The following is a 16,252-nucleotide window of genomic DNA, read 5'->3' on the forward strand; positions in this document are numbered from 1 at the left end:
GGCAGCTGAACTGACTGAGTTGCTCTTTATTTCTTTTATATACGTACGTGTGTGTGCGTGTGTGTGTGTGTGTGTGTGTGTGTATTCTTATAGTTTCACTATATATAACAGACCAAAGAACAAAATCTATTTTAAAGTGGACATAATCTTCTGCTTGATTTTGCCTGGGTCACTGTGCCAGTATGTGTTAGGGGCTGACTGGAGCCCATGTTATCACAATCAATCACCACCATCATCATCATCACATTTATATGGAACTTAAAGGTTTGCAAAATGCTTTACAAATATTCATTTGATCCTCACATCAATCCTTGGGGGTAGTTGCGATTATTATCCCCATTTTACAGTTGAGAAAACTGAGGCAAACATTCAGAGGGGTGACTGCTCAAGGTCACACTGTCAGTAAATGTCTGCGGCTGGATTTGAACTCAGGTCTTTCTGACTCCAGGTCCTATCCTCTAGCCATAGCCCACTGTGGGACTATAAATCTTCTCTCTATCCACTACTAATCCAAGAAACATATCTGATATATTGCATGTTTACGTAAGGGCTTTCCAGTTGGCCAAGCAGTTTATCAACATTATCTTTTTTTAATCTTCTCAACAACTCTCTAAAAATGCTCTTTGCCTGAGGCAAAATGTGGTCAGCTCTCTGTGATTCCCAGTCCGGTCCTACCGCCCTAAATATTAAGGTGAGATACATCCCCTCCATATTTTCTTTTCCCTTTGTGTCTCTTGATATTCCCAATTCCTAGATTTCCTCCCCCTGTCCCACCCAGGAAAATTCTCACAAATATTTCAGGAAGCACAGAGGTAGGCCTAGTTGCCAATAGTTCTTGATCTTCTCCTTCTCTCTGTCCACTACTCCTATAATCCTTTGCTATGAGCATTATTCACTGCTTCTTCACCTCCTACGGGGTGTCTGCTCCCCTGAGTAGCAGGTGTTGGGGCCAATTAAAATTCCCAAAGGGAAAGAACCCTGGCAGTGGTGGGGATGAGTGGGGAGGGGGACAGGGAAGGCAGGAGGGAGGATGTGCTTCAAGTCATGGAAAAGAGTAATAAGCAAAATGGCACATTGGGTCAAGACAAAAGATTCATAAGGGAAAACTAATTCAGAGGGGTGACAATAAATCAATCAACAAGCATTTATTAAGTACCTACTGTGTACCAGATGCTGTGCTGGGTAATGAGAATTTAAAGATTAAAAATAAGACAATACCTGCCCTTAAGGAGTTTAGGTTCTATTGGAGGAGATGACAAACACTTATGTAGGTATACATAAAAACATAATAATACGTAGGGATATTTTGTCGGTAAGTCATTATCATGGAGGGGGCTGGGATGGAGTAAGGAAAGGCTCCATGTAAAACATATTGCTTGAGCTAAGGAATGAGGGATTTCAGGTACAAAGGTGAAGAGGGAGTACATTCAAGGTATGGGGGCAGACAGTTGGAAAGGTACCAAGGTGGGAGATAAAGTGTCATGCTGGTAGGAGTTCAATCAATCCACAAGCATTTATTAAGTGCCTACTATGTTCCAGGCATTGCACTAGGCACAGAGGATACATGCACCAAGAATGAAATGTTTCCTTTTCTCTAAACCTTCCATTCTAATAAGGGTTGTGAAGATCGGCCAAGAGCGGGTCAGGAAACACTACGGAAGACAAAGGACAAGACATCAGATACCATATTGTGATTCCCAAAGTCCAAAGGAAAAAGTGTATTTTTATGTAATGGCAGCAGGCTAGCCACGGTCTCATGAAGCCCTTCTGTCAGTCATCTAGCATTTATTGAGTGCCTACTGTGTGCCAGGCACTGTGCTAAGCTCTAGAGAGTCAAAGAAAGATAAAAATAAGCAGTCCCTATTCTCAAGGAGCTCACAGTCCAATGGATTGCTACTACTTTGTTTGCTATGGAGTCAGGCACCTTGAAATCATTCCTTGAAAGTGAAAAAGGATACTTGGTAATAAAACCCTCTACTGATTAAATCTTATTAGGAAAGCTGGATCAGGGAGATAATTATTGGGGAGGGCTGTGTGACAGATGCCTCACCTTAAAGAAAGTCAGAAATGGATTCTTGTTTTGCTTCTCACCTCAAGTGACCCAAACTGCCCTTAGTTCTTGCCCCACATCATTCAACCTCATAGAAAATAATGAATAAATTCAGCAGTTTCTGACTTGCAAAGGCTTGACCCTTTCCAGCCTGGAGAGCTACCCACAACCTCCAGGAGGGAAGTGTTACCACTGTCTACAAAGCTAGAATCTGCATATTGTAATCTTGGGCTGAGTCCCCAGAGCTTCCCAGCCTTTAGAAGTCCCACATACTCTGTGCCTCAACACCACAAAATTAACTGCTTTTCTTGCTCCATGGGTCTTACATAGCAGGGCGAAGGCACCTTGAGTTTTTCCTTATTCGCCACTCTCAGATCAGCTTCACATGGGATTGGGTCAGGAAGTGGACTTGTCTATGTTCACCAGAACTAGGGCAAGGAAAGTAGGACAATTGTCCCGGGAACCAAACCTGGTGAGCTTGCCTTGCCCCAGGAGCAGCCATGTCTGCCAGCATTGCAGAGTTGACTCCCCTCCCTCCCAAGCAGCTAGCCATCTAATCTCCTTGGCTAACTCAGAGATGCTCAGAATGCCAGAATCTTGGAGGCAGAAGGGATCTCAGGGAATATCTACTATAGCCCCTGTCAAGAATCCCCTTCTACAATGAAGTGATGTAGTGAGGAGAGCAATGGCCATGGAATCATGAAAACCTGGGTTCAAAACCTGCCTTTGCTCTTCACTGATCTGGGCAAAACTCTTCAAGTCATGTCACCTATAAAAAAAATGGACATGATGACCAGCTCTAAATCTACTAGTAGTTATGCAGTCTCCTTGAAGATTCCCCCTGAAGGGGAAGCCACTACGGCCCAAAGCAGCCTTTCCTACTTTGAGACAGTTCTAACTTTCGGATGTTTTTCCTCTCCTTATCCAGTCTCCCTCCAGACTCCTTGGGGTTTCTAACCATTGCTCCTAATCCATCTTCCATAACAGAGCCTTTCAGGTACTTTAAGACATCTAGCATCCACACCTTCCACCTCCACCCAAATCTTGTCCTGAGCACCCTCACTGTTCCACCAAGCCTCTTTGAAACACTACACCATTCCAGACTCATCCATTTAATTGGCATCTGGACCTTGAACAAGTCAGATCATTTCTGTGTGACTTATTGTCCTTATCTATCCAAACAAGTGGGCTGAACTTTCAGCTCTGAGACTACAATCCTCAGAGAGGTAACGGGCAACTAGGTAGCACAGTAGATAAAGTGCTAGACTTGGCATCGGGAAGATGAGTTCAAATCTAGCCTCACTTACTGAGCAAGTCACTTAAATCTGACTACCTCCATTGCTTCATCGATAAAATGGGAATAATATTGTCATCTCCCAAAGTTGTTTTGAAGATAAAATTAATCCATATTTATAAAGCACTTTGCGGACCTATATAAATGCTAGCTATTATTATCTAGACATTATCCCGTTCAAACCTCTCATTGGAGATGTGAGGAAAAAGTGGCCAAGAAAGAAGGGAAATGACTTGGCCCATGTCACAGAGCCAGTGAATGCAGCAGGACCTGAGCCCACACCGGGTGCACTACCTACTGTACCACACAGCCTCTCTCTGGCCCCCATGATGCTTCAGAAAAGGATGACGTCTTCAAAGCAAAGACAGCTTTGGGGTTCTCTCCAATGTTACTTTTCCTTTCTTTCCCTCCCTGCACCCCAAGATGAACCATGGGCCCCGAAGTTACCACTGAGACTACATTTGTGTGACAGTGAACTGCACAGTCTCCAAGTACACACATTCAGCAGGTTCCTTGGATTTTCACATTCCCATGAGATGTGGTAGGTTTCGCTTTCCACAGAAGGAAATTCTGCCTCTACCAAGGACATGAGACCCCAAAACAGAAGATAAATAAACAGTTCTTATGTTGTGTTTGGTTTGGTTTGGTTTGGATCTAAGAAGAGTAAATACATGCTAAGTAGAGGCTTATCTGACCTTTCTTCTTTCAATCACCATTAAGACCCCTGATAAAACTGATGCTTTTGTACTCTTTGCAAGCATTTTCATGTCTCGTCTCGTGAAGAAATACTTGTTGAAGGAATGCAGTGAGCTAGATACTCCCAGCAATACTGGGAACTAGGTGGAGCAGGTATGATTAGGACCATTTTACAGATGACCATATAGAGCCTCAGAGAGGCTTAGCTATTACCTCAGGACATCACGACACCATGAGTAGAAGAACCAGGGCTCTGACTTTACCCCACCTCTATAATGGGGAGATTTCAAAAATCAGCTCTATCACTGTTCTAGAACCTTCTTGCTCTTTGTTACAGCTGGTCACTCCCTTTACTGCCTCCATGCTTTTGTCCTAGCTGTAACCTCTTCCTGAGATGCTCTCCCACCTTATCGTTACTTCTTAGAAGCCCCTGTTTCCTTTGAAAATCTGCTTCTAAAGCATTACCTCCTACATGGAGACTTCCTTGATCACTCATATTGGTGCTCTTTCTGCCTAAAGTTTTTTTTCTTAGATTTATTTTGAAGACATTTTGCATATAATGAATTTAAGTTTACAATCTCTCCTTAGAGAGAATGTAATCTCCTTGAGAGCAGGGATAGATTCACTTTTATCTTTGGATTCCCATCACTGAGCACAGAACTTGGTACACAGCAGGCATTTAATAAATGCATACTGGCTTATTTATTGGTGCAAGATAAACTGTTGTAGTGATCACAGCATCCCAGGATCACTGTTTTGTAATGGATAGACCTGAAACAGCTTGCTGAAGAAAACATGGGAGGAGGGAGGTAGAAATCACCCAGACTCCTTCTTGCTCTCCATGGCTCAGTTCTACCATGAATCATAACCATGGCTGGGGCCAGAGAAAACCAAGAACCAGTAAGTATTTTTAGCCTCCCCCTGGTGGGTAATTTACATTCTGAACATGGACCCTTTTGCCTCTATATACCCATAGAAAGAAGAGAAATAACATGGATGAATAAGCCTCATTTACTATAAATAAATGGAGGAACCAGGGTATGAAATGGTCTGCTTGAAGAAAGACAGGGCATAGACTCACAGCCCATGAGCTTCCAATCTGTCCCTTAAATCTCTTCTGCCTGTATCTCACACTGCATATGGAGATGTGCCAAGGATGTTGGCTTGTCTCACTGGACCCCATGGACCAATGATAGAGAGGAGTACGGGGAGGCAGCAGAAGCAGGGAAAGAAAGACAATAAAATCTTAAGGGAAATAAAGGGACATCAGGGACAGATCCAGTCTCTAGGACTCAGTCCTAGAAGCAGTGAGGGCATCAGGAAATAAATCCTTCATATGATGAGAGTACCTGGAGATCAAACCTAACAATAATAATAATAATAACAATAATAATAATAACATTATTACTATAACAATAACTCTTTAAAATTTGCAAAGTGATTGGCAATATTCTTATCAGATCTACACCCTATGAGGTAGGTACTATTTTTATCCTCCTTTCAGAAACGAGGAAACTGAGACAGACAGAAGTTAAGGGACTAGCCCAGGGTCATACAGCTAGTAATTGTCTCAGGCAGGACTTGAACTCAGGTCTTCCTAACTCCAGGCCCAGTACTCTGTGTATTATGGTGCCCCCTGGCAGTGTTAAAAGAACTGGATATGTTTAACCTGAAGAATAGAAGACTTGGGAAGAGATATAAGTGTCTCCAATTATATGATATACCACAGGACCTTGCCTTGTTCCATTTGGCCGAACTAGGAGCAATGGATGAGGGTTGCAGAGAGGCAGATTCTGCATAATTGGAACAAGAAATTCCTAAGAACTAGAATTGCCCAAAAGTGCAATGGGCTGCCTCAGGAGGTAATGAACGGGTTCACCTACACATGAAATCTTCAAGTGAAAAATGGGTGGCAATTAGTTAGGAATGCTCTAGAGGCACTTTTCACTAAAAATAATGGGCCGGATTAGATGATCACTGAAAGCCTGTATAAATCTCAGATTTTGTGATTCTCTGGTAAGCTTATTCTGTTATGACCTGTGGCTGATAAAGTCATGCTCACTTTTAGTGATCACTGCTTCCTTTTCTAAATGTTTGCTGTTTGTCCCTTTAATAATGCATTCTAGAATTTTGCCAGAAATTGACCTATATCTTGGAGGCTCCATCTCTTCTTTTGTCTTGCAAAATTTGGCCTTTTACTCTTTTCCAATCTTACAGTAGCTTTTCTCTCTCAAATAATCTGTTAAAGATAACCAAGACCTTATTTTGGTACAGTGTAAGATATTGGTCTATGCCCAGTCAAAAATGGGTTGATGATTTAGGAATAAAGGCTGATACTATAAGCAATTTGGGAGAGCAAGGAATAGTTTACCCGTCAGATTTATGGGAAAGGGGAGAATCCATCACCCAACAAGAGATAGAGCATTACAAAATGGAAAATGGATAATTTTGATTATGTTAAATTGAGAAGGTTTTGTATAAACAAGACCAACGCAACAAAGATTAGGAGGAAAGCAGAGAATTGGGAGAAAATCTTTACAACCAGTATCTCTGATAAAGTCCTCATATCTAAAATATACAGGGAACTGAGCCAAATTTATAGGAATACAAGTCATTCCCCAATTGAGAAATGGTCAAAGGACATGAATAGGCAGTTTTCAGAGGAAGAAATCAAAGATATCTATAGGCATATGAAAAATGCTCTAAATCACTACTGATTAGAGAAATGCAAATCAAAACCACTGTTAGGTACCACATCTCCCCTTTCAGACTGGCCAACATGACAAAACAGGAAAATGATAAATGCTGGAGAGGACGTGGGAAAATTGAAACATTGTTACATTGTTAGTGGAGTTGTTAACGGACCCAGCCATTGTAGAGAGCAATTTGGAGCTATGCCCAAAGGGCTATAAAAATGCGCATACCTGGCAATACCACTTCTAGGGCTATATGCCAAAGACATCATACAAGTGGGAAAGGGATCCATGCGAATAAAAATATTTATAGCCGCTCTTTTTGTCACGACAAAGAACTGGAAATCAAGGGGATGTCCATCAATTAGAAAATGGCTAAACAAATTGTCATATATGGATATAATGGAATACTATTGTGCTTTAAGAAATAAGGAGCAGATGGACTTCATTACAACCTGGAATGACTTATATGAACTGAGGCTGAGTGAGGGGAGCAGAACCAGGAGATCATTATACACGATTACAGACACACAGTATCTGTAAGGACTAACTTTGATAGACTTGACTCCTATCATCAATGCAAGGTTCAAAGACAGCTCCAAAAGACTCGTAAGGGAAAAAGCTATGAACATCCAGAGAAAAAAACTATGGAGTCTGAATGCAGATTGAGGGAAACTTTTTGTTCTCTCTCTCTCTTTTTTTTTCTTTTTCCTTTTTTGGTTTCGTTTCTCCTTTCTTATGAGTCATTCCATTGGGTAAAATTCTTCCTTACAACTGGTCTATTATGTAAATCAGTTCAGTGTAGAACCTAGATTGTATTATATGCCATCTTGGGGGGAAAGGGGAGGAGAGGGAGGGAGAGAAAATTTAGAACCCCAAAACTTGTGGAACTTAGTGTTAGAAAGTAAAAATAAAAAATAAACGTATTACTGAAAAAAAAAAGATAACCAAGACTGTCCTAGCAATGACATGAGCCACTACTTTTGTGCCCTTGGGTTTAGTTAATGTGATGATAATGACTAAAACACACCAAGAGAAGGTAGGTGATCTCTTACCATCTCTTTCCTTATCTGGGGACTTAACTCCTATTTTTGCTTTGCCCTTTCCAATACAAAGATCAGCCTCCTGGGTGGGAAAAAAGACTCAAAATAACAGTTAAGCATGTCTACTGTTTTCTGTCATCTGGAATCATTAGCCATCCACTCAAAACAGCATTTCAATTCTTGTTTTGATCCTTCTCTTTTCCTCAACATAGATAACAGAGGCCCTTTTTGTTAGCCTTAGATTTCCTCATCCACCTCAGCTCATTCAGAGCTTTAGCTCTCATTCTCTACTCTTAAAGACCATACTATATTTTTTTTCATTCTGTTACATGCCCTTGCTTCCACTTTTCATCTAAGATGACACATGAGCTCCTTGTGTATTTATTTACTTTGGTCTCTCAGCCTTAAGGAGGAAGAGTACAGATCTCTCCCTGGTGGGTTATGACTTTCCCAAGGAAAAGATGCTCTTTGAAAGTCTGAACTTGTTTATACAAGAAGAATATAGGATCACAAGTCTAAAGCGGATTTTAAACTCCATTTAATCCAAACAGTTCATTTTACAGATGAGGAAATCAAGTTCCAGAACAGCTAAATGATTTGTCCAAGGTCACATATGAAGTAAGCATCAGAGCCAGGATTTGAACCCAAGTCTTTTCTCTTGACTCTAAAGTCAGAGTTCTTTCTACTGTACCATGAAGAACTAAGATTACTTAACTTCAAAAGCAGGATGAATGGGAAAGATATTTTCAGAAAACATTCTATTGGAATTGGTCTGATCCAGCAGAGTAAGGATGTATTTTCTGGCTGGTCTAAGGACATATGCCTTGAAATTCTAGGCCCCCCATGCAAAAACTTGAGAAATAGGGATCATTGTGCTATCCTAATAGAAACATCAAGGGATCTTGAACCTGCATCCTGCGTGGGACTATTTGACCATTATTCATATCTTCAGGGAGAAGGAGAGAACATCTAAACTGATCTCCTTGGGCCCTCCTGCCCCTTTCACTTAGTTCATGCAGATTAGCCTCACATGAATACTTAAACCACAGGACAAACCAGATGAGTAAGCTTCAATAAACAGAACGTTTGATGAAAGGCGCATAGGCAGTCTTAATGTGAGTACTTAGTCCAAAAGGGAGCCCATTTGTGCCTTCTCATCCTGTGTAAGGCCTGTCCATATCCTTCTGTAGATCATCAATGGAGGATGCATTCAGCTTCCAAGGAACCTTTCTTTAGGTCGTATAAGATTTGATGGGTACCAGTGCAGTACCCAATAGCAATACCGGATACATTCACTTTCCATAGCTCTCACTGCAGGACCAACTGCCTCCTATTCCAAATACACATTTCCTTGATAACATTTTAGACCATTTCTTACATGCAAGTCAACACTATGCTACCATTTGCTTCCACCCATGAGGTATCTCTGTATTGACTTCTGGATAACCCATATTTTTTATTCATTAGAGATTATAACAAGTTATTTTGAAGAAGGATTTTGGCAGATCACTGAGAGCATTACAAAATTTGGCAAATGCAATCTGATCTTCTGCCTGACTCCCTATTCACTGCTTGATTACTTGCAGTGCAAAACCTGAACAAGATATATGCATACTGGTCACCTAGCATTCTGGGCTAGCTGTTATCAGCACAGACCACTTACAAACAGATCCACTGGGAGAATCAGTTACATGGAATCCCTCTTCTATTTGGCGTCTAAGTGGGTCACCCTCCAAAGAGTGATGCAACATATCCCCCTCTTCTATTCCTTGTTTAATATCGATAATGAGAGAAACATTATCTTTTTTTCATTGCATCTATAAAGAAATTTTGAATGCTTCTAACCTCATTGAAGGAGAACCTGTGAAGTGGTTTCTAACTTTGCTGATACAAGTATGGTTGTTTTGTTGTTGGTGATGGTTTGGGTTTGGTTTGTTTGGCTTGGGAGTTTTTGTTTTTATTTTTTGCAACTAACAAGTGACTGGCCCAGAAAGACGTTGATTCTGTATACCTCTCATTTGGAAGATATTATGAAGGGAAGCAGCATGAACAACATGGCCCTCACAAGACAGTGAAAGGAGATAGAAGGAAGATCAGGCTATGAGAAGCTTCACTGGTGCTCAAGGGACCCAGGACTAAGTAAGGAAGAATACTTGCTAAATAAAGTCAGAAGAACAACAAAAAGATGGGAAATGGGAGACTTGCCAACATTTTTATTCTGGCCTCTACTTATCAGTAACAATGGAGTCACCACATCTGGATGGAAGCACTTTGGGATCTGATGAGGACCTAGAAGAGACATTAAAAAAGATGAAGAATAGAAGAGTGAATGGATCTGGCCAAACAGTCAACAGGAGAACTCTGTGCTGGAGATGATAATTTTTAAAATACTGGAGGTGGGGGATTGATTTTCAATATCTTCAAAGAGATTAAGTGTTTAAAACAACAACAACAATCATCATCATCATCATCATCGTCACCATTATCATCATCATCATCACTACCATTTGTAAAGCCCATCAAGGTTTGCAAAGCTATGCTATCTCATTTGATCCTCACAATAACACTGTGTTGTTATTATTTGGTTGTTCTAAGTTGTATCCAACTCTTTGTGACCCCATTTGGGGTTTCCTTAGCAAAGATCCTGAAGTGGTTTGACATTTCTTTCTCCGGCTCATTTTACAGACAAGGAGACTGAGTCAAAAAGGTTTAAGTGACTTGCCCAGGGTCACACAGCGAGTAAGTGTCTGAGGCTGGAATTGAACTCAGGTTTTCCTGGACTCCAGTCCCAACCCTCTATTCATTGTGCCACCCAGCTGCCCACAATAACCCTGAGAGGTAGGTGCTAAAAGAAGGAAAGCTCCCAGATAGCATTATCATCCCCAAAACGCAACAAAGAAGACATCAGTATATGCTATATTACGGATTCTCCTTTATATAAATTTTACCTTGCCATAAAATAAAAGGGTTGAACCATCAAATTATCTTGAAGGTCTCTCCCAGCCCCAAAGTATCTGATCTTTAGAAAAGCTTCCCACTTGATAAAAAATATCAAAGGAGAAGGTTGGCTTTCGCAGCTGACTTTCGAATACAGACCACATTTTCAGTTACTCACCTCACTGAGAGACAGACAAAGTAGAGGTCTTGCATGTAAATGTATTCCTTCAAGGAGCTTTTGATCCCTGATAGCTTCTGTGAGCAAGCGTTAGTTAACTCAGCAGACAGAAATAGACATCGTGGCTACGGTCCTCTTAAACCTGAGTTCAAATCCTGCCTCTTTGGTCTCTTTGGCCATATAAAAAAATAACTCATGTTTATATGGCACTTTAAACTTTCTGGGATTCAGTTTTCCTACCAGGAAAGTGAGAGATGTTCTAGATAAACTTGGGTATCCTTTCTAGCTCTTTGAGGAAGCTAGAAGCTGTACTTAGAATTGGAACAAACTGGGTTCAAATCCTATTTCATCATGCTTACAAGGTAACATTACCTTTGATAAGTCACTTACCCTCTAAATGTCAGTTTCTTCACCAATAAAATGGGGGTAATAATAGCACCTATATCCCAGAGTTGTGGTGAAGATCAAATAAAAGCTGTCAAGCCCTTGCAAACCTTAACGCATCATGAACATGCTAGCTATTATAATTATATCCTACACTCTTCTCTGAGGCTGTAATTAAAAAAAAAAAAAAACACTGTGTCTACAGCACCAGTCCTCTGACTTTCCATTTGGTTCCTTGGCTAAAGTGACTTGGCCAAAGTCACCAAGACAGTTGTTGACCAGCCTCAGACTAGAACCCAGGGCTTCTCATTTCAAGACCAGGCTACTGCTACACCTGTTCTATGGAGACGGTGCCAGACAGTCATCACTAACGCCCACACTCACACCTTTGAAGCACTATGAAAAATGTAATTGTGTTCTGCATGTTGTATTAGAAAACTAGTGAGTCACGCTGGATAAAGAGCTAGCCTCTGAGTCAAGGAGATTGGGTCTGCTCTTCCTCTGACACATCCTGGCTCTGTGACACTAGCCAAGGCACAGGATCTCTCTGCTGCCCCCTGGGAACTCTCCAAGACTCTGAGTTACAGAATGGTTGTTCATTTGCAACCATGGAGGGACTATCCTCACCAGGAGTTACCAATACCACAGAATCAAAAATTTGGGACACCCTCTCCCCAGCAAAATATTTTTTTTAAAATGCACATATTTGTGTAGATAGATATTTGTCTATATAATATAAATACACATATACTATGTACATATATGTGTATACATATATATTTACTATGACATGGGAGTAGACTAAGACATCATGAACAAAATTTAGCTATACCTGATTAATTAATGTTTTGCTGCAGGTCCTTAACAATATGTTATCTACCTCATAGAAGATTTCCATACAGTTCAGGAATAGGAATGGTAGAGGAAGAAAGGGTCAACTTGAAATAAGCAACGGTCAGCCTCTAACAGAGCCGGGGCCTTCTCCTTGGCAACACCAATTAGCAGCGGACAAAGCTGCCACGCATCCTTTCAAACTGACCTAAGCTGAAAAATGTAACGAAGAGCCAGGAAAACAAAAGCTATGATAATACCACCCCTGCCACCTGGATAAAAAAAAAAGAACATTACCAAGTCTGCCAGTGTTCCTTTCCTCCCTGTGCTTCACAAAAACTGATTTTGCTAGAGAAAAATGGTCTCAGTGAGTCATTCCCAGAAAGCTTCTTTGTTCTAATCATTTTTTCATTTGCTCTTAATGCATCAGTCTCTTCCTTCATATCCTCCCAAGCAACTGACCAATGAGAAAAGGAATGAGTGTTTACAGGATGAATCTACCGCATTCACTATCATGGAAAATACATAACTAAATCAAGCCTGAAGAGCCAATAAATACTGATAGAGACTTCTCTTAAGTTACTATGACAGGTACTTAAATCATGGCCTGGCATTCTCTGTTTATACAGGTAAATATCTAGTGATGTTTTTTCAGGCTGAATAATTTTTTGTTCATGTTTTCCCATAAATTGTTTGTAAAAGATTTCTCTTATGCACCTAAGAATTTCTTCCTTTTTTAACCAAACACAACTAATATGTTATTTCAATAATTAATAACCCTTCTATAATCCTAGCAAGGTTACCCAAAGCCTAGAGAGGTTAGCTGGTCCCACACTTAGTGCGATCTCATCAGAAAGGAGATGTGAAGCCAGGTCCTCTTGACTCCAACTCTAGCCCTCTGTCTACTGCATGAATAGATTTATAATATGGCAGTGAGGCACGGGAGAGAAATTGAATGCTGATCTCAGAATCAGGATTCAAATGCTGTCGCTTCCTCTTAGTGGCTAGATGACCCTGAGTCAGTCACTCAGGTTCTCAGAACTGTTTCATCCAGATAGTCAAAGGCTCTCCTTCTTACTACAAAACTAGCCTGCCTCCCTTTCTGATCATGTATACTCACTAACATCCTTTTTGAATGAAAACCATCATCAGTAACACATTACAGCCTGAATACATATGTGTCTCTACATTTCCCTTTGGATTGCCAATTCATTCTCCTGGTGTATATTACACATTATGTGTCCACATGAGCACATGGTATAATGGATAGAGAGCCAGCATTAGAATCAGGAGGCTCCAAGTTCAGTCCTGCCTTTCACTACTAGTGGTTATGTGACCCTGGGCAAGGCACAACCTCTCAAAGCACCAGGCAATTATCTAAGACCATCAGTTACAGAAAGAATGCTGTCATGTGCATTTCCTCCCTGGGAGTTCCCTATGCTAATGAAATCACAGGATCATAACAACAACAAAGTCACAATACAAAGCCTGCTCCTCCTATGCCTAATCATGATGTGAAGGGACCTGGATTCTTGAAAAACAGTGAAGAGAGATTTGAATGAACCTCAGGATTGTAAGAGATTGAGCTGAATCTTGTCTGAAACCCACTGAACGAGGTTTAGGAAGTAGTTTTTGGATGATAAATGTTTTGTCTGGAACTCCTCTCGAAGACCATCATGGAAAGCCAAGAAGGGTCATGACTTTTATCAGTGGACAGAGCGCTCATGCTGATGAACCCATAAGCCCTCAAGAAGCATATTCATATCCATATTATACAGGAAACACAGGCAACAGTTTTCAATAAGCTGGCAAAGGAAAATGTACTTGGGGGCAAAGTAGATAGGAGTTTATATAAATTTAGTTCTTTTCATAGAAGAAATAAAATAGCACCATAAGCCTACACAAAACATGTAACCGGCTAACAGACTCATTGATCCTTGGCTCCTGTTAAGATATCTCATAATTCTATTGCCAAACATGAAGAAAATAGTGATGGCTGATGCAGTTACTTGGATCAACATACTCTATGAAACTAAAGTGCTAACCTTAAAAACTTTGCAGCTGGGGACAGGGGATGAGGGGGGATAGAAAAGGATAGGAGAAGCCCAAGAAGAAAACAAATGCCTAAATGCTTATCTTTAGCAATCCACGACCTTCCCAGCATATACAACCCTGGGATTACAAATGAATCTTTAGACCATAAACAAATTAGTCTAGTGACTAGAAGTCTTCTCATAAAAGGAGAGATTTTCTCCTTCAGTAATTCTTCAAACATTACTGTCTGAACTCAGGCTGACCTAATACATACCCAGTCCCTAATTACCACAAACTTGGCCAGTGAAAATGGATAACTATGTCACGCACATAGTTTCCTGTCAACATGGTTACAGCATCTTCTATCTGTTTACAAGGAATGATGAGGCTGTCTTAAGAGGTCTCCCACCTTCCGAAAACAGAAATTCACCACTTACTACTATGATTCTGTTTTCCTTCCTCCAGTTTGTTCACAGACCCATTCTAGCTGGATATCATCTTAAACAGAAAAGGAAGATAAATAATCAGTAGTTTCACTATGTCACCCACACCAGATGGGCTCATGTAGGAACACAAGGAAAGAACCTTTGCTTTTGACCAGAACCATCAACAGCTATGCTCTCTCCAATCAATCCCATTCCCAACCCTCAGTAAGCAATGGCCCTTTTCTGGGCTGAAAGGTGTCCATCATGGCTACTATGCCAACAATCAATCAGCAAGCAAATTTTTTGTAGAGAGATAAACCAAGGCTTATGCTGCCAGCTATGGGATCTTGGGTAAGTCACCTGCTTGGGCCTAAGGAAAATAAAGACAAACTAGAAGCTCTCTTGGGCCCTTCTCAAGCACTTATTCATTTCTACCAACATTTATTATGTGCCAAATCTGTGCAAGGCTTTGCACTAGGCCCAGGGGAGACAAAGCCTTGATAAGATACAGTCGCTGCCCTCTTGAGTCTACGCTAGGCAGGATAAGAAACAAGGACAATTATAATATATCATTTTACGTGGTAAGTAAATTAGTGAGACACCAAATTCTGTGACTGATCCATCTCCTAAGTATGGGCTGAATATAGCTTACAGGTACACGACATTTCTGAGTTTTCTCACCCAATTAAGTGGCACAGGTCAGTTTACATACTAAGAACCTGAAGGCAATGAGTTCCCCACTCTAGCACATGTTTTCTCCCCCTATTGAATGAGACAGCCTTGAAGCAGGGACTACTTCCTTTGGGGTCCTTGTATTCCCCGTGCCTGGCACATACAAAGTGTGGAATAAATGCCTGCAGGTTGATGTCTTTAGTGGCTTCCATCCCCCAACCCAGGTGAACAATTCAACAAACAGGGATGTGCAGAGACAAACAATAAAGTCCATCCACCAATGCCCCATTCCCAGTCCCTCACTAGCCCATATCATAAGCTGCAAATGGATAGCTGGGAATCATCATGTCTTGAAGCATCATGAAAGAAAATGTCGATAGGGCAAGATGCAAAAGGAAGGGACAGGATAAATGTTGAATTACATTTCATTCATTCTCACTATTTTTTAGCTTTCTTCGGGATCTAGTTGAAGAAAATTCTCTAAGCTATGCATACTGGACACTTTGTACATCAGCATAAAAAAAGAAGACAAAATAAAGAGCTGGACAGCAAATTGGCCAAGAGTAACTCCTCTCCCCAGCCAGCCTGCAACAAAGCAAACATAATGCATTAACAAGTCTCTCCAATTCATTCATCTTCTCTGACTGCACTTGCTTCCCAGACTGTAAAGATGCCCAGTAATGAACATCCATCTTTTAAATGTCATTGAAACAACAACAAGGCTGCTACTTGAGTGACTAAACAAGTTATTTTTTTTTCCACACTTAACCAAAAAAATAAATCCTCCAAAAGGCTACATACCACTCCTAGAAAATGAAATTAAGATTAATCCAACTAGAAAAACAGGCACATGCCCACATGGTAAGGGGGTATGAAGAAATCAGGCAGCCCCACTAAAATCAGACCTAACACAATCCAAGTGGTCTTAAGAAGCTGGCATTCAAATAACACTTTAAATATATTGTCTCATCTGATTCTCAAAACCACCCTGGGAAGTAGGTTCTCTTCATAGGCC

At 40.8% G+C, this 16,252-nt stretch overlaps 1 protein-coding gene across 1 annotated transcript in view; it reads right to left on the reverse strand.

Annotated features, from left to right (window-relative positions):
• Positions 1–10,007: 10,007 nt before the first annotated feature.
• Positions 10,008–16,252, reverse strand: part of LOC118849977 (protein enabled homolog) — a 93,788-nt gene continuing 87,543 nt past the window's right edge. The window contains exon 3 of the mRNA XM_036759114.1: positions 10,008–10,065. Within this exon, the coding sequence (XP_036615009.1) occupies positions 10,024–10,065 (42 nt within the window). The 3' untranslated portion in view covers positions 10,008–10,023. The remainder of the gene's footprint in view (positions 10,066–16,252) is intronic.

This window comes from Trichosurus vulpecula, chromosome 5 (assembly GCF_011100635.1).
Source record: "Trichosurus vulpecula isolate mTriVul1 chromosome 5, mTriVul1.pri, whole genome shotgun sequence".
In the NCBI taxonomy this organism is placed as follows: domain Eukaryota; kingdom Metazoa; phylum Chordata; class Mammalia; order Diprotodontia; family Phalangeridae; genus Trichosurus; species Trichosurus vulpecula.